Below are 24,539 nucleotides of genomic sequence, written 5' to 3' on the forward strand. Positions count from 1 at the left end.
CTCTCTCCCCCCCCCCCCCCCCCCCAATCACATCTATAGCAGCACAAGATATTCTGCCTTCCAGTTACCTGCTCAATGTAAGAAACCGGATGCAAAGGATTCTGGGAAAGGGCATTGCCTACATTGCAGACACTGTAGAATGGTTGGCCCGCCGTCCGGACAGAAAAGGCACCAAAAACAACTCGCCGAGTATTAGAAAAATAATTAAAAAAAAGTTTATTGGATTACATAATTAAAAAAAAAACAAAAAAAAACAGTAGGGACAGAATAGAAAAAAAAAAAAAAATCTCCCACGCGTTTCACGCTACACAGCGCTTTCTCAAGGAGTCTTTTTTTTTAATTTTTGTAATACCCGGTGAGTTGTTTGGTGCCTCTTCTGCCCGGGCGGAGGGGCCAACCAATCTAGTGTCTATATTGTGCCAACCGTTTGATTGGAGTGGAGCAGGTTCCGGCGCGGACTACACACGATGGTTGATTTCGGAGAGGAGACGGCGGGCAGATTTGGAGCAGCACTACAGGGGATCGCAGTAGTAGAGGATCCAGCACCTTGGGAGTTTAAAATTTTTACAGCTCCGACGCCGACCGTGGACCGCAAGACGCTGCATCTGCCGGATCCAGAAGACCGAGGTAGGACTTCCATTTGGTTAAAGGGGGCTCTGTGGCAATTCATATATTCTCCGTTGCGTATATACCCCCTACCAGTGGTCCACAAAGACCCCGTGACCGACGCCGCATTTCCCCACGGATTTATTTACCTACTATACCTGCTCATGGAACCGCTGAACATATCCAGACCACAGTACTATTCACACGACCAATTACAACGAGATACGGGACTTATAAAGTCTATAATCCACAGGTTATACTTGGAGCTACGTGATCTATTTTGATTTGCCCTACGTTGACCTGCTCGAAATCATAGGCGTTTCATCTTTTGAATGCAGGAGTTGGCCAACTCCAGTGTCCTCAAGGGTCAACCGAACCAGGTCAGCTTGTCAGGATATCCCGGCTCCAGCGGCTCAAACCGGAGATATCCCCAAACACCGGACTTGTTTGGGGTGGCTCCTGAGGACTGGGAGTTGGCCACCCCTGGTTTAATACATCCTGGTAATTGATGCCCGTTAACCTAATGAACCATGTGAAATGTGAACCGTTCCACCAGTAGAATGAGAGATGTTCGCTGGGGGGGGGGGGGGGGTCAACAGGAGACAAGAGGCTACCAAATGTGCCAGCTCTCGTGCGTGGCAATTACGCCAGCGCACCCCAGGTTAAGACGCCTTCACCTATTTAAAGGTTGATAATTAGCAATACAGAAACAGTTTGCAAAAGCACATTCAATGGGCATTTTTAATACGTCGACATGTTAAAAATTTTACATACGTCATTCTTGCACAACGATGGAAAACTAAAAAACGACAAAAAAAATTAAAATAAAAAAATGTACAAATTAAGGCTGGGATACCACCAAATCTGAACAGAAAGGGGAAGAAAAAAAACCCCTCAAAAATAGATACGGATGGAGTTTTGGAGAGACTAAACCAATGGCGATCTTTCAAAGATCGTACCACGGAGCAACTCCACTGCAAAAATGGAGATACATGACCAATAATCATCAGTTTGCCAGCAGAGATGCGTAGTGACGCCATGTTTAAATGGAGATCGGGGCCTGTAGGTTGGAACCGATATGAAATCTGAAGACTAGAGTGACTTCCAGCAATAAGGAACCCTACTTGAGATGACGACACAAGAGTAGGCATTGTTGACCCAATGGAGCTCGTTGCTTCCGAAAAGAAAAATGGCGTCGACCCGTGGCGTGTCGGAGGGGCCACAACACGAGAATGCCCCTTCGGCATGCCGCCAACGCCCATGACTGTGGTGGCCCAGACTGACAACGGAATGGAAGAGGACTTCTCTTTCGGTCATCGCCCCGGCCGGATCCACTGGTGAACTCAAACCTCCTCTAGAAACAAGCGAAAATCACGTACAACGTAGCAACTGGGGTGCCAGACCCCCTTCACCCCCCCATGATATGGTAGCTACGTCTGGGGCAGCCAAGGGTTAATGTAACAGCATTACAGGATCAGAGAGCAAGAGGGAGATTTGTACCAAGATTTTACCTGGGTTCAAGTGAAACGGAAGTTAAATGCCTTCACTGACAGAGGGGGCGGCGTGGCAAGTGGAGGGGTTACACGGGAGCAAGACTAATGGAGTTAGCAGACCGTACCCATCGCAACACTCATCTCCTACACACCTGTCGTTCCCACGTTGTCGGGAAAGCTTCTGCAGGAGGACTCGAATGGAACGGTCCAGATTTAGTTAAAAGTTCCTAAACTTATAAACCCGGAGAAGGCTGCCCGAACCTCCACACTCCCGTCAATGGGCGGTGACCATCTTTGTTCTCCCTTGCACGTCTCCAAAAAAACCCAAAAATACTCCAAAGCTTACAACTTAAAAACAGGAACTCAAATGGAAAATCTGAAGAACAGCAGGGTGGCCATTTGAGATTTGCGCCACTTACGCAGCAAGTGCAGGGTGTGTATACGTGGAATTAAACCGTGCAGTTATCGGAGAGCCGTCTGCTGTAAATCTTCTTCTAATAACTCCTAGGTCTGTCCATCTGCTCGATGGCCATTATGGATTGTTCACCGCCAAAATCTCTGCAGTGGCAGCTAATGATTGGTAATGGCCATCTACAGCTTCACAGGTCCATCACACGGGTGCCCCCCATGGCTGTCGGAAACGGAAGTGGAGGGGGAGATCCACTCTAGTTTCGCTTGAGCCAACTGCTCCAGTTCTAGAAATAGGTAACAACCGGTGCTTCAAAAGTCAATGGTGTCTTATAACATATTAAGCATTTTTAATCTCAGCAACTACACCTTGATAAAGGAGCGTGTCACCCCAAAACGCGTAGGTGCGTTGCTGCTACTCAAGGGGTCTGATATGATCCGCTTATTTAATAAATCATTTTTATTTTTCTATGTTGGCCGCCTCCTAAATTTTTGGCAGGTGCTCTGCCTCTTTCCAAATGTGTTTTCAACTGCTCCAGTTAGCATGAACCTCTCCCACAGAGCATAGGAGCCTTGACGTACCTGGAACCTCAATAGCTCCAGCTGGCGTGCCGGGGTCCATGAAGTTCTAGGTACGTCAAGAGGAGGTTGACTGGACGTGAACTACGGCACTGGGAATGCCGCTCCACTGGAAATGGGACCGTAGACATAACATTCTTAACTCGGCGAGTGCAGTAAACAGAGAAGCACAACCATTTGCCCACAAACAAGGTAGAAAGAAACTGGGACGTTTGGGGTACGTGTCCCTCAAAACGGACAGGCTTCCAAAGCGATGGACGACTATGTGCTAAAGCTTCTGGTTGCTGAATACCCAAAAAGATTATATCTGCTGACTACGTCTGCCCCATAGCACTTACTCCTCGAAACACCGACGGGCATATCAAGTGTTTGAAAGGCCTTTCTGTTGGTTAATACCGCTACATCAGGCTGTGGAACGCGTCAGGCGCGGTACGAGGAGCCAGTGGCAGGCCAATGTAGATTGAGCCAAGTTCTCAAAATCGGCAATAGAAGTATACTCGGCAGGACGTGTTCTTTTTCAGACAGAATACTTTATCGACCCACCACAACTTCCTTTAAAACCCTTATCCGCCGGGGGGGGGGGGGGGGATCTGCCACAGGGGGGGGGGGGAGTCTGCAATGCATTTGCGGGGTTAAACTTCAGCACAGCAACTTTAGAGCCAAATAAAAAGACAGAGGGGTGTGGGAGGGATCTCAAAAGGAATACAGATCATTTAATTCCATGGGTGGCAAAAAAGGGGCTGGCTGCTGCCCCCCCCCTGGCTCCAGAGGGGTTCTTCCCGGGCTGCTCGCGGGATCTTTGCACCCCACCTATGTCTTGAGGGGGTGTGGGAGGGAGAGAGCGCCCCCCCCCCCCCCAAAAAAAAATAATAAAAACAAAAATGGGGTTTAGAACCAGTGACCCAGTCCTGACAACGCATCATCACCCGCCCACTTTTAGACGCCAGCAAGAGCCTGGATCCGACTCGGGCGGAGATGAAGAACCTGCCCGTTCCGTTGTCTCCTTGGGTACCAAACGCGCCAACTTTCTTACAGCATTTCAGTGAACAGCTAGACGAGCCTTAAAAACCCATAATTTTCTTGGTAGGGGGGATGGAGGGGGGGAAGAGATGGGGGATTATATAGTTAAAAACAAACATGCTTTGTAATCTCCAGGCCCAGTATCTCCCCCCTTTCTTGGTGGCGAGGGTTGGGAGAGGGGGGGGGGGCGTCAAGAGATGGGGGGGGGGGGGGCACAAGGCAGTGACGGTCTTAAATTTTCCGAGAAGATCCTTTTTCAGTTCGAGGAACAAAAAAACAAACAAAAAAAAAACAAAATATAGATATGAAGTCGCCGGGCGCGCTGCGGTTTTTAGTAGAGCGTTTCGTTGTTGCTGCTCCGTGGTCGCTTTATTTTCTCGATGTTTTTGAGAATCATGTCGTGCAGGGTGACCTGGGGGGGGGGGAGAGAAAGTGCAAAGAGAAGGCCGCTGAGCTTAAGGCGAGCGTAGCGGTAAGGCGCGGGGAGGGAGCGACGCTCAGGGGGCACGGAGGAGAATGTAAGTAAGCAGGGAGCGGCGCGGGGACCTGGGTGGGACGGAGGTAAGAGTAAGGCCGCTGATATGGTAGGCGCGTGCCCCAGAGGCAACCCGTGGCCTTGGGATGGGAAGACGCGATGGGGAGGGGCGTGACATCATGTGAGTGGGTCGCCCTCATTGGCTGAACCGCTCGCGTGACGCGGCAGTCGCGCCACAAAAAGCTAATGATTTTGTCGGCCCGGGAATCGCGCGCGTTCTATGGCCTGCCTTAGCGGTACGGCCTTTTATTCGCGCAATTGCGGGGAGTATGGACGCGGCCTACGGAGCAGGGGGTGGAGTCATTACATAGGTAGGAGGACAGGAGAGAGTAAGGAGCAGGGGGTGGAGACATTACACGGGTAGGAGGACAGGATAGAGTAAGGAGCAGGATGGTGGAGACATTACACGGGTAGGAGGACAGGAGAGAGTAAGGAGCAGGGGGTGGAGACATTACACGGGTAGGAGGACAGGAGTAAGGAGCAGGATGGTGGAGACATTACACGGGTAGGAGGACAGGAGAGAGTAAGGAGCAGGGGGTGGAGACATTACACAGGTAGGAGGACAGGAGAGAGTAAGGATCAGGGGGTGGAGACATTACACGGGTAGGAGGACAGGAGAGAGTAAGGAGCAGGGGGTGGAGACATTACACGGGTAGGAGGACAGGAGAGAGTAAGGAGCAGGGGGTGGAGACATTACACGGGTAGGAGGACAGGAGAGAGTAAGGAGCAGGATGGTGGAGACATTACACAGGTAGGAGGACAAGAGAGAGTAAGGAGCAGGATGGTGGAGACATTACACAGGTAGGAGGACAGGAGAGAGTAAGGAGCAGGGGTGGAGACATTACACGGGTAGGAGGACAGGAGAGAGTAAGGAGCAGGGGGTGGAGACATTACACGGGTAGGAGGACAGGAGAGAGTAAGGAGCAGGATGGTGGAGACATTACACGGGTAGGAGGACTGGAGAGAGTAAGGAGCAGGGGGTGGAGACATTACACGGGTAGGAGGACAGGAGAGAGTAAGGAGCAGGATGGTGGAGACATTACACGGGTAGGAGGACAGGAGAGAGTAAGGAGCAGGATGGTGGAGACATTACACGGGTAGGAGGACAGGAGAGAGTACGGAGCAGGGGGTGGAGACATTACACGGGTAGGAGGACAGGAGAGAGTAAGGAGCAGGATGATGGAGACGTTACACAGGTAGGAGGACAGGAGAGAGTAAGGATCAGGGGGTGGAGACATTACACGGGTAGGAGGACAGGAGAGAGTAAGGAGCAGGATGGTGGAGACATTACACGGGTAGGAGGACAGGAGAGAGTAAGGATCAGGGGGTGGAGACATTACACGGGTAGGAGGACAGGAGAGAGTAAGGATCAGGGGGTGGAGACATTACACAGGTAGGAGGACAGGAGAGAGTAAGGATCAGGGGGTAGAGACATTACACAGGTAGGAGGACAGGAGAGAGTAAGGAGCAGGATGGAGGAGACATTACACGGGTAGGAGGACAGGAGAGAGTAAGGAGCAGGGGGTGGAGACATTACACGGGTAGGAGGACAGGAGAGAGTAAGGAGCAGGGGGTGGAGACATTACACGGGTAGGAGGACAGGAGAGAGTAAGGATCAGGGGGTGGAAACATTACACAGGTAGGAGGACAGGAGAGAGTAAGGAGCAGGATGGAGGAGACATTACACGGGTAGGAGGACAGGAGAGAGTAAGGAGCAGGATGGAGGAGACATTACACGGGTAGGAGGACAGGAGAGAGTAAGGAGCAGGATGGTGGAGACATTACACGGGTAGGAGGACAGGAGAGAGTAAGGAGCAGGATGGTGGAGACATTACACGGGTAGGAGGACAGGAGAGAGTAAGGAGCAGGGTGTGGAGACATTACACAGGTAGGAGGACAGGAGAGAGTAAGGAGCAGGATGCTGGAGACATTACACGGGTAGGAGGACAGGAGAGAGTAAGGAGCAGGATGGTGGAGACATTACACGGGTAGGAGGACAGGAGAGAGTAAGGAGCAGGATGGAGGAGACATTACACGGGTAGGAGGACAGGAGAGAGTAAGGAGCAGGGGGTGGAGACATTACACGGGTAGGAGGACAGGAGAGAGTAAGGAGCAGGGGGTGGAGACATTACACGGGTAGGAGGACAGGAGAGAGTAAGGATCAGGGGGTGGAAACATTACACAGGTAGGAGGACAGGAGAGAGTAAGGAGCAGGATGGAGGAGACATTACACGGGTAGGAGGACAGGAGAGAGTAAGGAGCAGGATGGAGGAGACATTACACGGGTAGGAGGACAGGAGAGAGTAAGGAGCAGGATGGTGGAGACATTACACGGGTAGGAGGACAGGAGAGAGTAAGGAGCAGGATGGTGGAGACATTACACGGGTAGGAGGACAGGAGAGAGTAAGGAGCAGGGTGTGGAGACATTACACAGGTAGGAGGACAGGAGAGAGTAAGGAGCAGGATGCTGGAGACATTACACGGGTAGGAGGACAGGAGAGAGTAAGGAGCAGGATGGTGGAGACATTACACGGGTAGGAGGACAGGAGAGAGTAAGGAGCAGGATGGTGGAGACATTACACAGGTAGGAGGACAGGAGAGAGTAAGGAGCAGGGGGTGGAGACATTACACAGGTAGTAGGACAGGAGAGAGTAAGGATCAGGGGGTGGAGACATTACACAGGTAGGAGGACAGGAGAGAGTAAGGAGCAGGGGGTGGAGACATTACACGGGTAGGAGGACAGGAGAGAGTAAGGAGCAGGATGGTGGAGACATTACACGGGTAGGAGGACAGGAGAGAGTAAGGAGCAGGGGGTGGAGACATTACACGGGTAGGAGGACAGGAGAGAGTAAGGAGCAGGATGGTGGAGACATTACACGGGTAGGAGGACAGGAGAGAGTAAGGAGCAGGGGGTGGAGACATTACACGGGTAGGAGGACAGGAGAGAGTAAGGAGCAGGGGGTGGAGACATTACACGGGTAGGAGGACAGGAGAGTGTAAGGAACAGGATGGTGGAGACATTACACGGGTAGGAGGACAGGAGAGAGTAAGGATCAGGGGGTGGAGACATTACACAGGTAGGAGGACAGGAGAGAGTAAGGAGCAGGGGGTGGAGACATTACACAGGTAGGAGGACAGGAGAGAGTAAGGAGCAGGGGGTGGAGACATTACACAGGTAGGAGGACAGGAGAGTGTAAGGAACAGGATGGTGGAGACATTACACGGGTAGGAGGACAGGAGAGAGTAAGGATCAGGGGGTGGAGACATTACACAGGTAGGAGGACAGGAGAGAGTAAGGAGCAGGATGGTGGAGACATTACACGGGTAGGAGGACAGGAGAGAGTAAGGAGCAGGGGGTGGAGACATTACACAGGTAGGAGGACAGGAGAGAGTAAGGAGCAGGGGGTGGAGACATTACACGGGTAGGAGGACAGGAGAGAGTAAGGAGCAGGATGGTGGAGACATTACACGGGTAGGAGGACAGGAGAGAGTAAGGAGCAGGGGGTGGAGGCATTACACAGGTAGGAGGACAGGAGAGAGTAAGGAGCAGGGGGTGGAGACATTACACAGGTAGGAGGACAGGAGAGAGTAAGGAGCAGGGGGTGGAGACATTACACAGGTAGGAGGACAGGAGAGAGTAAGGAGCAGGGGGTGGAGACACTACACGGGTAGGAGGACAGGAGAGAGTAAGGAGCAGGATGGCGGAGACATTACATGGGTAGGAGGACAGGAGAGAGTAAGGAGCAGGGGGTGGAGACATTACACGGGTAGGAGGACAGGAGAGAGTAAGGAGCAGGATGGCGGAGACATTACACGGGTAGGAGGACAGGAGAGAGTAAGGAGCAGGATGGCGGAGACATTACACGGGTAGGAGGACAGGAGAGAGTAAGGAGCAGGATGGCGGAGACATTACACGGGTAGGAGGACAGGAGAGAGTAAGGAGCAGGGAGGACAGGACACGGGTAACGAGTATACTAAAGTAACAACGCCTGGCGCAGTTTGTGACATTACAGCAACTCACGTATTGATTCCTCAGCTCGGATATGATTAGCCGTAAGCTGATATACTCCTTCTCGTCTATTTCTGTCACGGTGCGGCGGTAATCTTCCTGTGGAACAGGGACGAAAAGTCAAATATCACAAGCGCACGCCGTTTCTCTCCCCTTTAATTACAACTTTCAAAATCGGTACCAACACCGGCTCTGACTCCGTCACCGGGCCCGGATAATAACATCCGCCAGCGGGCGCCTAAAACCGGTCCCAACAGGCCAGGCGGCGAGGAACGCGTCGGTACTCACCACGTGAGGGTATTTCGCTATTTTGGACACCAGCTTTGCTCTGGTGATGTAGTATCTGGAAGACAGACACACGTCGCGCAGGTAAGCACGCACCTGTGACACACACACACACACACACACAGCGCTATCTCGCTCGGTCTTGTTACAGCCGTATACCGGCAGGTCCCTTCCCCAGCAGGGCTCCAGTTAGCATAGTTAAATATATACATATATAATACAGTGGGACTGGGGTTTTGAGCGCACAAAGATGGTGCCCGTCTGGTTGTAAGGTCTCCGTGTAAATCTCACCCACCCCCCCCTTTAATCAGCAGATCCCCGTACACACAAGTAATCGCAGTAGTCATTGAGACTTCTTCCCCCATGGTGCGGTCGCAGGCCTGCAAAAAGGTTTTGTCCAAAGGATAACTAATTGACCTCAACTGCTAAGAAAACACATTTAAATTATATTAACTGGCCATTTGGATGTGCGTTGGGGAAGATAAGTTATTAGACCCTAGCTGAAAGAAACCGCCGCTGCTCGGGAACCCTAAGAAAAAACACTCACATTTATAAACGAATGACATTTATTTCTTAATGCGAAATCCCCCCCCCCACCCCGGCTAATAACAACACAACCATTCTGCCCATCATCTGTTTCATTGCATCCGAGGCCCCGACGTGTATGACCGAGAGCCTCTAATGCTGTGTGTGTGTGGTGTGTGTGGGGTGTGTGGTGTGTGTGTGACATTGTACTTTCGTCACAGTGATCTCGCCCAGAACTTTGGCTGCTCCTGTGTTGTTGCTCGTGATTGCAAATTGGGTTTTCAGAGTGGCCCAGATTAAGTGGTAGCCTGAGGGTGTGTGTGTGTGTGTTGTGTGTGTTGTGTGTGTTGTGTGTGGTGTGTGTGGTGTGTGTGGTGTGTGTGGGTTTTCAGAGTGGCCCAGATTAAGTGGTAGCCTGAGGGGTGGGTGTGTGTGTTGTGTGTGTTGTGTGTGTTGTGTGTGTTGTGTGTGTTGTGTGTGTTGTGTGTGTGGGTTTTCAGAGTGGCCCAGATTAAGCGGTAGCCTGAGGGTGGGTGTGATGGGATCGTGCCTGGTGTGGGTCACTGGACAAAAAAAACCTGCTCCTTGATCGCAGGGACCATCGTGCCAAAATTTGGTTTACGATATGCCACGGCGACGCGTCTCCAGATGCCGGCTGGACCACGGCAAGTAAGGATTTACAGAGGCCTTCGCAGCTGACCCGGCACTTCATTTAAGCGCCTTTGGGAAACGCGCGGGGCCTCTGTAAACCCCGCGCCCCCCGCAGTTAATCTCTTAAAATCGCCCCCCCCCCCCCCAGTTTGCGCTCCGCTGTGTTAAGGTGCCTGAATGCCGAGCGGACAGACAACTTTCCAACACATATAGTAGATATATCCAACTATTACACAAAAGAAAAAAGTAGATCAAGCTGTAGAAATACATTCTGGCCATGAAATTGACTTTATAACCCCCTTGTTCTTTTAATGTAACCGTGTGTTGTTACAACTCTGTGCCCAGGACATACTTGAAAACGAGAGGTAAACCCTCAAATGTATTACTTCCGGGTAACACGTTTTTTATAAACAAATAAAAAAAAAATGAATGGTCGGTTATCTCCCCGTTCTTTGGCGAACACACACACCTGGAAATCTGGTCGAGGTACGAGGCAGCCTCGCTCTCTACTGTCCGAAGCTCGGCCACCGTCTCTTCCTAGAGAAGGAACACGTACACCACCGTTAGCCAACAGAGGTGATTAAAGGTAGCCTTTTAGACCCCCCCCCCCCCCTACAAAAACACGGCCATCGGAACGGGGCAACGACAACACCACCCAAGCATTTGAAGATACCACACATCGTAAAATTATCCTCAACGCCACATTAGTATTTCAAACCCCTTCTTTCGTGGAGTGGTGGCCCTGCATGGAGTGTGGTGGCCCTGCATGGAGTGTGGTGGCCCTGCATGGAGTGTGGTGGCCCTGCATGGAGTGTGGTGGCCCTGCATGGAGTGTGGTGGCCCTGCATGGAGTGTGGTGGCCCTGCATGGAGTGTGGTGGCCCTGCATGGAGTGTGGTGGCCCTGCATGGAGTGTGGTGGCCCTGCATGGAGTGTGGTGGCCCTGCATGGAGTGTGGTGGCCCTGCATGGAGTGTGGTGGCCCTGCATGGAGTGTGGTGGCCCTGCATGGAGTGTGGTGGCCCTGCATGGAGTGTGGTGGCCCTGCATGGAGTGTGGTGGCCCTGCATGGAGTGTGGTGGCCCTGCATGGAGTGTGGTGGCCCATCAGGTGTAGGAAAGGGATCTGGCAACAAAAGGAATGGAGTAAGGTGCACCTCGAAGAGGGCGAGTTGGTAAGGTTGGGCCAGCGGACCTCATCTTCTAGAGGGAAACCCATTTCCCAGCCTAAGGTGCACCAAACACTCGTGTATGGCCCAACTTGATGCTGGGCATCGAATTTGGCACCAGTTGGGCAGTCAGGAGACCGACACAACTCTGTGTGTTACCCTTGCACGGACACGTCACAGGCATGATCGGGAGATACCTACCTGGATGGACACGCCGAAATTGTTGCCGTCTTCTATCCTCGGGATCAGCAGCTGAACCCACATTTTGACCTAGAGAACAAAAACAAAAAGGATGAACTTTACGCGACGTGTCTATCTAAGACAGACACAAAGATGGCTTCGCTCATGCAGCAGCTTAAAAAAACCACCCATATGGATTTCAGCCACCATCCGACGGGAAGGGAAAGACCCCCTTTTTTCCTTGCGACGCAAAAGGTTTTAGTTTAATTCAAATCTGCGTTAAAATGGGCTTGATAAAAGAGCCGTGAAAGAAAGACTGAAACCGACATTACTTACAGCCCCCCCGTGTTGGACCACGTATGGTCATGGGCACTTGCTCGTTGACATGGGAGGAGGGGGGGGGAGGGTGATCGGGCTGACAGAAGAGGCCAGCAGGATTGAAACGGGAGTGGTCACCCCTTCTATACCAAGCGTCTCAGTTAAGGTAATTTGGAGTCCAGTGATGCCGCCAAGTGAGAGGGTTGGAGGCTGATGATTGGTTGCTGCACGGAGATGGCTGCCTTCCGGACATTCATTGGGGGGGGGGGGGGGGGGGGGGATGGAAACGCGTAGGCTGCGGCTCGGGAGTTATCACCGAGTCAGGGTGGGAGAGTGAGGCCGAGTGGCGCTCAGTGGAGGGATGGCACTTTCCGAGGAGGGGGTGCGAGTGAAAGGGGCCGTCACTGAAGAGGAGGGTCACAGGTGGGACGGTCGTTGAGGGAGTGGGTCAATGAATAGGCTGGATGTCACTACAATTTGGGGGGTGGGAGTCTCGGTGACTGGGGGGGGGTGCAGCCTCACTCAACGGAAGGTGGAATTATTGATCGGGTCAAGAGGCACCCCCCCCATTGATCGATTCACCGGTTCAGGTTTGCCGTGGAGAAAGAGGACGCCAGAGTACGGCAAGCCGTGTGAAGCCGTGTACTTTAGCTAGTTATAAAACAGTTGGGCAAGGAAATAAACTCGGTGAAACCTACTGCACAGCCCAATGAGAAGGCTTCACAGCAAATGGAAGACTTGCACATCGATGGATCCCACACAGAAAACACTCACCGTGTTGCATTTTTCAATGAGCATCCTTATCTCGGGCTTCACCTTCTCAATGATTTCCACCAGTTGTCCGTTGCTCTTCAGCATCCCGCTGGGCATGACAAAGACTTTGGTGCCTGCCCCCCCCCAAAAAAAGAAGAAGTGTATGGAAACCATGACATTGGGACACCCCCAACTCAGGGTTCTTCGACGACGTCTCCGGAAGGGGTCGGATCCGAGAGAATTTAGGAGTAGAAGGACCACGAGAGTATTATTCTGGCTACATTTACAGTCTAAATTATACTTCAATGTCTTGCAAGCGTAAACATTTGGGAAAAAATATATATATTATACACACTTTTTAAGTTATGGTGGGTGAAAAAGGTGACAAGAAACCTCCACCGTTAGCAATTAGCCAATAAAAGAATATCACCTGTGAGCACATTCGCATGTCTTAGGCCTGGTCTGCAACCCTGCCTTTCAACCATTATCACCCAGCATACAGTGCTCCCACTGCAGCAAGGGATTCTGGGAAATGACATGCAAATGAGTGCACCTTTTGCCTGAAATCCATATACATGGATCCCATATAAAGCAATGAGACTCACCTGGACAATTCTCATTGCTGTCTTCCAGTTTTCTCTTCTTCAAAGTTGGCTGCAATGGGAAGAAATGCAGAGTTACACTGGGAAGGGAACTGGCAAGATCCAAGCCCATCATTTCGGCTTCTGGTGGCGGACGACGCCTTGCAGCCCAACGACTTGACTAGGGCTACGGTATCTTCCAGAATCAGAAGACCGCTTCGTAAATATGGCCGGTAATCTTCTAAAAAGGAGAATTTAAAAGTGTGTGTGTGTGGGGATGTGTGGAAATGACCATCGTTGGGTGGAGATGACAATCGTTGGGTGGAGATGACAATCGTTGGACGGAGATGACCATCGTTGGACGGAGATGGTGCTCAACTGGATTCCAAGGGAAATCAAAAAGACCAAGATGACCGAAAGGGGGGGAAAAAAAAAAAACGGGAGGATGGAATTAGGGCGATGTGTTGGAGTCAAGTAGATATGAGAGGCTGGTAACCGCAGTACCCGGGAGATCACAAGAGGCCTTCACCCAGCATTGGGGACACAAGGGCAGAAGACCATTCAGATTTTACTGGAGCATCTAAAGCAACCGAGACGTGACACACCACGGGCAAGAGTAACAAACCAAGAACGGTCAACTCACTGCATCCAATCCATCGTGGCTGTTGGTGAGGAGGATTGGGTCCGGGATGGGCAGGTTCATTTCCGAATGGATCTGCGTGAGATCTTGAACATTTAGCATGGGTTCCTGAGCAGCCGGAAAAAAAAGGGGGGGGGAGGGTAAGAGGCGATTAGTGTCCGACCAACGGGGGACACACCCCGACTAAGGCCACATTTTACTACGCAATCTCATACCTTAAGAAAGCCATCCAGCTCCAATAACTTCTTTGGGAAAAAGCTGGCAACAAGGTCTTCCGCCTTAGAATATAAGAAATACATATTTATATTCACAACTAAACAACTCTTTAAAAAAAATAAAATTTAAAAAAATAAAATCTAACTAAATCTTTATTGGTTCGCTTTCCTCATCAGATCCAATAAAGAGATATATATATATATATATATTTATAGGTGTCAGACGCTGGTATAAAAAGGCAATTACCCAGATGTGATCCCTTAAACATGTCGCGGCCATTACCCCAGTTGGGTCCTAGGATGGATTGCCTTTAACCATTTGGGTGCCCCATAGACGTAGTCACCACATCATGGGGGATCCAACACTACAGGGCCGTCCACCCCCCGTCCCCACCCACACACGTAGGGATACGTCAAACCCGTTAAGGGTTGTTTTTCCTGGGTACGTTTCGTCTCGATCTCGGCCTTCTTCCGTTTCCTGAATAAAATGGCTGCCGCGGTCAGGTGACCTCACTGTGCCAGAGGGACCGCGACACTCCAGAAAAAAAAATCGGGTGACATTTCTTTATGGAAAAGGGGATTAGGTCTGTCCTGGTTTCTTTGGATATGAAGAATGTCCTCTCCATCTGGGCCTTCAAATGGGGTCTTGTCCAACACGTGTCTACCTCTAGCCCACCCTACCCCTATTGTTTCGAGCCACAGAGAGAGAGACACAGAGAGAGACACAGAGAGACAGACAGAGAGACAGACAGAGAGACAGACAGACAGAGAGACAGAGAGAAGAGGGCCTTGCCCAGGCCAACTCTTGTTGAACACATTGATAGACGAAAATGGGAGCAGCCGGAGGAAATAAAACCGCTCCCAAGTCACATGTCTCCGTGTTTACATAATAACTTAATTAGCCATTACAAATAATTACAGGCGTCTGGTTGTGGTTAAAAAAAAAACCCCAAAAAAACGCAATACTACGGTGGCTACACGTGGTTTTTTTTGCTACTACATTGTTCAAATTAACTGGCACCCAATCAAAAGGCGTATTGGGTTTAACCCTTGGAATGCCAGAGGTCACAGCACCACGACCCCCCCAGATCCTTTAACCCGGAAACAAGACGAGAAGCCCCCCATCTTTTCCCTGCACGTGGCCACATGCGCTCCACGGACTGGAAGGACGAGAGCCAAAGCTGACGCAAAGCCCTCTTCGGCCATGATGTAAGCCGCCATGTAAGCGTTGTGACCCAACCCCCCCCCGCCCCCCCCCACCCTCAACTCACAACTCAAAATAAAAAGTACTTTACCTCGCTTGTAATTCTTTCCCGGAAACAATCGACCTAGAGAAGGAAAGACAAAAAAACCAGCGATGAAAAATGGTTCGGATGAGAAGTTTTTTTTATGGATAGAATAGGAAAAAAATAAAGACAGGCAGGAAATGTACATGTTAAAGCTGCAGTCCACAATGATAATTAGCCAAGTTGCAGATCGATCGGCGAAGATTCGGCTGGGGGGGGGGGGGGTTCACTAAATGGCTGTCGGTGCAGCAGAAGAGGACCAAAGATGAAAAAGTTCTGTGGGGGGAGATCATGTGACCAGGCAGTCACTAGATACAATTGGTGAACTGCTAGAGAGAGGGCAGGGGCTCGAAAAGGGGGGTGTGCCAGAGCCTGTTTCAGAAGAGGAAGGGGATGTGACTTTGTAAATGGTTGCTATAGAAACAAAAAAAAAGGTTGTTACATTATAATACATTAAAAATGTCATTCAGAATTTTTTTTCTTCTTTTAAACGCTACAAATATTTTCTCATAGTATAGAACCAATTTAAAAAAACAAAAAAAAAAACACACATTTAGGATACGGCTTGGTCTGCAGCTTTAAGAGGCCATCAGACGGATATAAAACAGGGGGGGGGGGGGTCTTGTAAAAACGGAGCAGGTCGCTGGTGTATTTAGTAAGTGTGAAAGATGAAACCCACGTCCAATTTTTTGCTTAGCATGATCTGACTAGGTGCAGCGGGTCAAATAAATAACCTTACATAAAAGAACGTAAACAGCCTAACTGGGTGCCTCATTAAAAAAATGTAAATGTTACATATTAGAGGTTGGAAAACAAAATAATAAAATCTCCATCAAGTTCAACCTGTGTTAAATTTAGACAGATACTTCTCCTAATTCCTACCTACCTCCTCAAAGACATGTTAAAAAGGTTAGTTTGGCACGGCCTAGCCTTCATAAATCCACGAAGACTATTACTAATCATTTTGTTATCCAGTAGATATTCCTGAATATTAAAACAATATTGATGTCAGGCGTACAGGTCTGTAATTCCCCGGTTGTGATCTAGCTCCCTTTTTAAAATATAGGCACCACGTCTGCTTTACCCCAATCTAGTGGCACAGAGCCTGTGGAAACAGAGACCTTGAATATTAAATGCAAGGGTTTGGCTATTACTGAACTTAAGAGCCCTTGGGTGCACGCCACTAGGCCATGTGCTTTATTCGATCAAGCCTATTCGCTTCTTACTCAATTAAACAATGGTTCGTTAATAGAGGCTGCGGCATCCTCGTGTTGCAATATTTCTGCAATTGACTCATCCTTGGTAAATACAGAAGCAAATAAATGTATTTAATACCTCCGCCTTTTCCTTATCGCCAATAATTTGCCTGCCCATCTCACACCCTCTCTTCTAATGTTTGTTATTAAGGAACATTCACTTTTTGGGGTTAAAAGTCAAAGATGTCCCTTCTTTTGTGCTTTTGGGAAACAAATGCCAAATTGTATTCCTTAAATGCCTCTGAATGGGGAAGTGTTTGTCAATCAAGTGTTCTGATTCCTCCTCTGTTCAAACTTTTAAAAACATGTCACTGCCATTAGTACACTTTGCCCCTAGGAGAGACTGACCCCTTAACCAGGTCACTGCCATTAGTACACTTTGCCCCTAGGAGAGACTGACCCCTTAAACAGGTCACTGCCATTAGTACACTTTGCCCCTAGGAGAGACTGACCCCTTAACCATGTCACTGCCATTAGTACACTTTGCCCCTAGGAGAGACTGACCCCTTAACCATGTCACTGCCATTAGTACACTTTGCCCCTAGGAGAGACTGACCCCTTAACCAGGTCACTGCCATTAGTACACATTGCCCCTAGGAGAGACTGACCCCTTAAACATGTCACTGCCATTAGTACACTTTGCCCCTAGGAGGGACTGACCCCTTAACCATGTCACTGCCATTAGTACACTTTGCCCCTAGGAGAGACTGACCCCTTAACCCTGTCACTGCCATTAGTACACTTTGCCCCTAGGAGAGACTGACCCCTTAACCATGTCACTGCCATTAGTACACTTTGCCCCTAGGAGAGGCTGACCCCTTAACCCCGTCACTGCCATTAGTACACTTTGCCCCTAGGAGAGACTGACCCCTTAACCATGTCACTGCCATTAGTACACTTTGCCCCTAGGAGGGACTGACCCCTTAACCATGTCACTGCCATTAGTACACTTTGCCCCTAGGAGAGACTGACCCCTTAACCCTGTCACTGCCATTAGTACACTTTGCCCCTAGGAGAGACTGACCCCTTAACCATGTCACTGCCATTAGTACACTTTGCCCCTAGGAGAGGCTGACCCCTTAACCCCGTCACTGCCATTAGTACACTTTGCCCCTAGGAGAGACTGACCCCTTAACCATGTCACTGCCATTAGTACACTTTGCCCCTAGGAGGGACTGACCCCTTAACCATGTCACTGCCATTAGTACACTTTGCCCCTAGGAGAGACTGACCCCTTAACCCTGTCACTGCCATTAGTACACTTTGCCCCTAGGAGAGACTGACCCCTTAACCAGGTCACTGCCATTAGTACACTTTGCCCCTAGGAGAGGCTGACCCCTTAACCCCGTCACTGCCATTAGTACACTTTGCCCCTAGGAGAGACTGACCCCTTAACCATGTCACTGCCATTAGTACACTTTGCCCCTAGGAGGGACTGCACCTTGATATTTTATCATGTTTATTAACCATAAATATTTTATAGCACCAACAAGGATGCGCAGCGCTGTACAAAAGAATTTTGCAGGCACAATAAGCCTAATTGTAGTAGACAAGATGCACAGGTCGCTCAGGAGAGTTGGCTGACTAGGGTGCAGTCGTTTCGAATACCACTGTCCTTCGCAGCAAGCTACTTATGTATATTTGTAAGAGCAGAGTCATCGCACCTCACACAGGCGAATTACTGCACCCACCCACCTAAATCCGATTTGTAACCCCCTTCCATTCCCAGCAATAAAGGCACTCGAGAGCTGGATCGCCCGTACCCATTGCCAGGATATGGCCAGCACTAGAAAGGCTTGATCGTTCTGGGTTATTCTCCTTCATGCCAACTGGAGAGGCGAGGTGGTGGGGTGGTGTTGGGACTGGGTTATTGCAAATAAGTCAACTAACAAGATAAACCTCTACGGAAGATACTGGCATTGGTTCTAGGAGGAACGGCGCCTTCAAAAAAAGGATCACCAGCTTGATACCCTGGAGATGACACTATAAAAAATGAAGCCACCCATGATATTGAGACAACGTGCCGAGAAACCAAACCCAACTGAGTCACTCACACCGGGGGAGGAGTAGAGTCCCAATGACATGCAAGAAGAGGCAGAGGTCCTTCCTGGTTCCCGAGATACTTAAACGGTAAAGGCAGCGTGTTGCAGTCCCCTCAAGGAAAAAACACAAGATGGCGGCTCCAATTCCTCAGGTCGTGAGGGCCAATAGGAGACGGCGCGGTCATCGGTGACCCAGGGGAATTAAATACTGGTAAAAGTGACGCGGATCCTCCCCGGTACCCGAGATACCAGGAAGTAAGGGGACCCCCCTTGGATCCCACCCTGGCTAGGAAGAGGGCGAGTCCATGGAAGGAACGGCTGCTTTCAGATTATCTTTGTATGTAGCCACCTATGGGATTACCATGGCCGTAGGGGTTAATGGTGCGACCCCATATAGGCAATGATACCTTTCCTGTTACACAAGATTAAGGGCGAGTCAGCAGATGCTAAGCCCACCCTGTGATGCCTAGAGACAAGGTTATCAGAGGAGAGGTTAGGTTCCTAGAGGAGTGAGAGTGGAGGAGCCTCAGTGTATATAGTTAAGAGGTTCCTGAGTAAATAGGACAGGCCAGCCCCATTTATTATGTTCTAGTTAGGATCAAGTGTCCCTTCAGATGGCCAACAGTTCACAGAAGGAGACATGCACGCATCAGAGGTCCCTGAGGGGGAGGGATCCCAAGGTGCCATAGGATCAGCTCTGCAGCCAGATACCCACACGCCTCAGTTACAGTCGGCCTAGATGTGGCAGTTCAAAGACAGGAGTGATGCCCGAGAAAGGGTCCCTAGTGACCAGTGACCGGTCAATTAAGTAGAATCCAGATAAGTGCCCGCACCTCCCCAAAGTGGAGGGTCCCTGGGGATGCAACTGTCGAGGACAGACAAGCCATATGAATCTGATAACACCTATACTTATCTGTACTGTGAATGTGAGTGGATGTAAGCAGCCCTTGTAAAAAAGGGGTATAAATGGTGTTATTTCTTACTAAAAAACGTTCCTGGTGCCTATCATTTGCATCTTCGCTATCTCATCCCACGGCCACACAAATCCAACACCCTGATTAAGGTAATGCCTTCAGTGTAACCACGATAAGAGACAGCGCTGTAAACGCCCATGGGGCCGGGAGGGTCACACGTCATGTACACAAACTAATTCATATTCTTAGATATACACACGCACACACACACGTGCGATTAATAAACCCATTACCTATTCTACTTATAAAGATGTTATGTAACTGCCAAAACAGTGACACAATTACAGTGTTATATAACATGCTCACTGATTAAGTAATACATTCAGAATAAAAAAGTAGCATTGAAATAGATTTTAAAATTACAGATCGCACGTTTTCCGGAGGCTACAAATGTGAAATATAGATTCCAACAATTAAATATTTAGAATAACTTTTCAAACTTTGAATGTCTGCACCTTCGCTTTAGCGTTGGTAAACTGATATAAAGCGGGCAATTTTAAGCTGATCTTGCCATGACTGTCCTCCCTTTGTCTATCTGAACTAGTTACGCTGCTGTCAGCAGGCTGTGAACTTCAATGTTCAATAAACGTTAACCAACATCAACCTCTGAGGACGCACTGAGTGAAACGCGTAGGGCGAGTGTGCAGACATCCTGGAGCCCATCTGGAGTTGTGTGGAAGACGATTCAGAGGATCCTGGACAAAGTTCTGCTTGGTCTCTGCCTTAACAGCCTTCCCTGTGGATGGCTACCACAGTTGCTACTTCCAGGAGCAAGTTACAAGATCCTTATCCATATGCCTGCACCTCTAGCACTTAAGTGTATTACTTTTGATTTCTTGTTTATAAAACAATCTACACTGTGTCCTCTCTGTTCACATATGGGAACCACCCCATCTTCCTATCCTGTTGCTGAGGAATCCACTAGTACGCATTGGAAGAAATCTTCTGTGAGTTGGTGACTGAATAACCACAACGCCCATTTTAAACGTCTCGGTTGCGAGTGGGATACCTTTCCATTACCATCACAGCGTTGATTAATACGTTATTGCGCTGTTGTGTCGCTTATTTTTTCCACATATTTGGGGAGTGTTTGCACGCCTGATCCCTTGCTTCCGTATAGCATATCAGAACTTCAAATGTTCAATAAAAAAAAGAGGTTTTGTTTATTCCAAAAGGCAACGTTTCGGTCATCTAACACCTTCGTCAGGATGAGGGACTAACCCCGAAAAGGTTGACTTTTGGAATAAACTAAATATTTGTATGGGGCATCTGGTAAGCTGCATCCTACACACGCTGGTTTCGGTAGCCGTGCAGCAACGGTCGGTGAACGCAGCCAGCAACTGGATACAAGAGAGACATGGAGTTTCCCAAATTGCCAAATCAGCGAACACCACCAAATCAACAATTTATCTGTATATACACAACAGTAGACAGAATTGTTACACACACAGTAGACGACGTTGAAAGAAAGACATGTCCATCAAGTTCAACCCGTGTTAAATTTAGACAGATGCTTATCCTATATTTGTATTTACAGTATTTTTATCCAGAAGGCGGCATTATATCAAAAGATATTGGGCGAAAATGTAATAGAAACTCCAACGCATTGGGTTCTGACGAATACAACGTTTAAAACATTCATGTGTTTCCGACGGACTTAACTCTTAAGCAAATCCGCTAGATTTTACCTCTGCCCTAAACACACACTTTTGCGCCTAAAAAGGGACGAACCCTTCAATCAACACGGTGGTTTATTTATTCATAGGAGGTAGTCTGCACGAGATCGAGACTAGATACATGTTCAATGAGACCATTAAAAATGACCCCACCCCATAACGTCTCGTTCTAGACTCAGCAACATTATCCTATAATATTCCCAGCAGAAATACAATAGGGCACTCGCCCAAAAAACGGATTCTTATACAGTATGTGCAAGTGTCTTCCAAACCCATCACACCTTTCACGGTTAGATTGGGGGAGGGGGTCACCCCATCGTTAGACTATTTTTGTGCTCTTTAAACAGGGGTTTCACTACCTCCACTTTCCATTATATACTCTTATTGCACAGCAAGTGTTTGGCATCTGTACATCCAAGCCACGGTGTCTCAAAACACCTTAAAAACTTTAATGGCCAGCAGTTCACGTCATTTTTTTGTGAAGACCCATGTTGATTTCTTTGCAGTTATGAATAGATGGATAATAGCAACTAAATATGGAGAGCCATCATTCAATAGTGGTCCATGGTAAGTTTGGGAATCAATGGTCTAACTCCTCCCCAGGCGCTTGTGGTCCCCAAAAGTCCATGGAGACACACGCTCTCTCTCAAGACAGAATTTAAAATCGACAAAATGTCATCGCTCCTTCAAAGTCCACATATATCACGGCTCAGTGGTCGTTGAGAAATTGAAGTCACGGAGACAACACGGGTTGGTTTTAATGGTGCCGTCTCGTGGCAATGCCATGTGAGGTTTCGCATGTTGAGACATGACCCAACACGCACATCACTCCAGATGAAGCATCACATGAAGACATGGCTATGACAAGGTGAACCAGTGTGCCCAGTGGAATGGGCAAGATGGGGGCTATAATATCACCAATGTACTGGCTTGCCCATAACCCAAAAAACAATTACCGCAGCTCCCCCTATCCCCACCACACATATCTATTTCTCCAGAGACTGACAATCCTACCCATCCCAGAATCTCCTAGATCCACTTTTGGCACCCCACATATCCAAGGCCATCATTCAGACACCCTCCAGAACACCTATAAAGAGCCCACTTCCCCCAAACCACTATCCATCCCTCACACAGGCCTGCATAGAGCACCCCCTAGGCCCCCACTACATCACCTCCAAATCCCATATAGCAAACCCAGAAACCCACCACTCAACTTCCCCATTCTCCCCCCACCACTCAGCGCTCTGCTCCCAGATTCCCCACTATAAATCCCACCGAAGCCCCCCACCATTCAACTCTTCCCCATGAGCCCCCCCACTTATTACATACAGCGTGCCGCTCCCAGACCCCTCGCCAAAAATATATATAGAGCCCGTCCAGGCACCCAACACCCAATATAGTCCCCAACAACCATCCCCGGCATGCTTCCCCAAATCCCCCTCCTCAGAGTCCACCACACCCCCACCTCATTATACAACCCACATCGTCAAGGGCGCCCCTCAACCACCCCCCCACACAAAGGCACCCCTCAACATCGAGGGCCCCCTCTCCAACAACACCACCCCCCCCATCAAGGGAACCCCTCAACATCTTCCCCACACATCTAGGGCGCCCTTCAACCTCCCCCTCCCCATATCATGGTTACCCCTCAATCTCTGCCCCCCCATCAAGGGCACCCCTCAACTTCCCCCCCCCCCGAGATCGAGGGCCCCCTCTCCACTCCCTCCTCCAACACCATCACCCCCATCAAGGGAACCCCTCAACATCTTCCCCCCACATCAAGGGCGCCCCTCAACCCCCCCCCCCCCCCCATCAAGGACACCCCTCAACCTCCCCCCATCAAGAGCGCCCCTCAATCTCTACCCCCCCCCCCCCCCATCAAGGGCACCCCTCAACATCTTCCCCCCACATCAAGGGCGCCCCTTAACCCCCCCTTCGGGGGCTACCACACTAGGCCCAAAGCGTGCGTCTTTTCCTACCAGCTTCCCCCCCCCCCCCCAAAAAAAACCCACAACCACACACACACACACACACACACACACACACACACACACACACACACACACACACACACACACACACACACACACACACACACCTTCTTCTTGAGCTCCTGGTCCACTTTGAGCAGGGAGGACATGGCTGCGGGATCTGTGTGTGTGTGTGTGCGCGCGCACGGGGAATATTCCGGGAGGGCCTCGCGCTCGGCTGCGGGGAAAGTGCGCGCGCGGGGGGGATACTCCTGGGCCTCACACTCTGCTGCTGCTGCCGGCTGCGTGCGTGATACAGCGGGACGGGAAGTGACGTCTCAATTCCCCGCGCGGAGAGGGGGGGCAGGGAAGCAGCCAATCAGGTACCACAGGGGGAAGAGAGCGCAGCCAATCAGGAACCACAGGGGGAGGGGGGACGGGGCGAGCACAGCCAATTAAGAGCCGGGAGGAAGCGGAGAGAGTAGCCAATCAGGAGCTAGAGGAGGCGGGATAAAGGGGCAGAGGTGTGTGTGTGTGTGTGTGTGTGTGTGTGTGTGTGTGTGTGTGTGTGTGTGTGTGTGTGTGTGTGTGTGTGTGTGTGTGTGTGTGTGTGTGTGTGTGTGTGTGTGTGTGTGTGTGTGTGTGTGTGTGTGTGTGTGTGTCTCTCTGTCTCTGTGTGTGTGTGTCTCTGTGTGTGTGTCTCTGTCTCTCTGTCTCTGTGTGTGTCTCTGTCTGTGTGTGTGTGTCTCTGTGCGTGTGCGTATCAGTGTATATCTGTGTGTATCAGACACGTTTCGCAGCTCTCGGACACCTCGTGAGGTGACGTGGCCCGAGAGCTACGAAACGCGTCAGGTGGTTTGCATGCACTTCCCTAACGGCTTCCAGTTTTTCAGGGAATGGCACGAGGACTTTCCCTATACAATTGAGCCCTTTCCTCTGTCACTGCTGTCCGGCCTTCCTGCCTCTCACCTGTCTCCCCTACAATCTATCCTAAACGCTGCTGCCAGAATCACTCTCCTCTTTCCTAGATCTGTCTCAGCGTCTCCCCTGCTGAAATCCCTCTCCTGGCTTAATATTAAATCCCATATTACTCACAAAATTCTTCCTCCTCACTTGTAAGGCCATACACGATTTGGGGTTGACCAGACTACTTGCAATCGCAATTACCAAGGTGAACTCAGAGGTTAATAAATGTCACTTTATTTGACAGTGAGCAACCCACACACAAGGACACAGCAATAACCCCACAACACACGGACTTACGGGGTACTCCTAGCGTGCTAGATGCAAGGCACTCATAAAGCTATCTTACCCTGGATTCCGACCTCAAAAAGTCTGTGTCCAGTCTCTTACAAGGGAAGACTGCCT

At 49.9% G+C, this 24,539-nt stretch overlaps 1 protein-coding gene across 1 annotated transcript; it reads right to left on the reverse strand.

Moving 5' to 3' along the window:
• Positions 1-1,316: 1,316 nt before the first annotated feature.
• Positions 1,317-23,509, reverse strand: PSME3 (proteasome activator subunit 3). The gene is made up of 11 exons (XM_075580173.1): positions 23,300-23,509; positions 15,260-15,292; positions 13,965-14,027; positions 13,753-13,857; positions 13,134-13,182; positions 12,550-12,662; positions 11,479-11,547; positions 10,581-10,648; positions 8,939-8,993; positions 8,663-8,749; positions 1,317-4,518 (listed from the first exon to the last, which is right to left on the reverse strand). The coding sequence occupies exons 1-11, from the start codon at positions 23,339-23,341 to the stop codon at positions 4,438-4,440; spliced, it is 765 nt and encodes a 254-aa protein (XP_075436288.1). The 5' UTR covers positions 23,342-23,509; the 3' UTR covers positions 1,317-4,437.
• Between the last annotated feature and the right edge of the window lie 1,030 nt (positions 23,510-24,539).

The sequence above is a fragment of the Ascaphus truei genome, chromosome 23, assembly GCF_040206685.1.
Source record: "Ascaphus truei isolate aAscTru1 chromosome 23, aAscTru1.hap1, whole genome shotgun sequence".
NCBI lineage: Eukaryota > Metazoa > Chordata > Amphibia > Anura > Ascaphidae > Ascaphus > Ascaphus truei.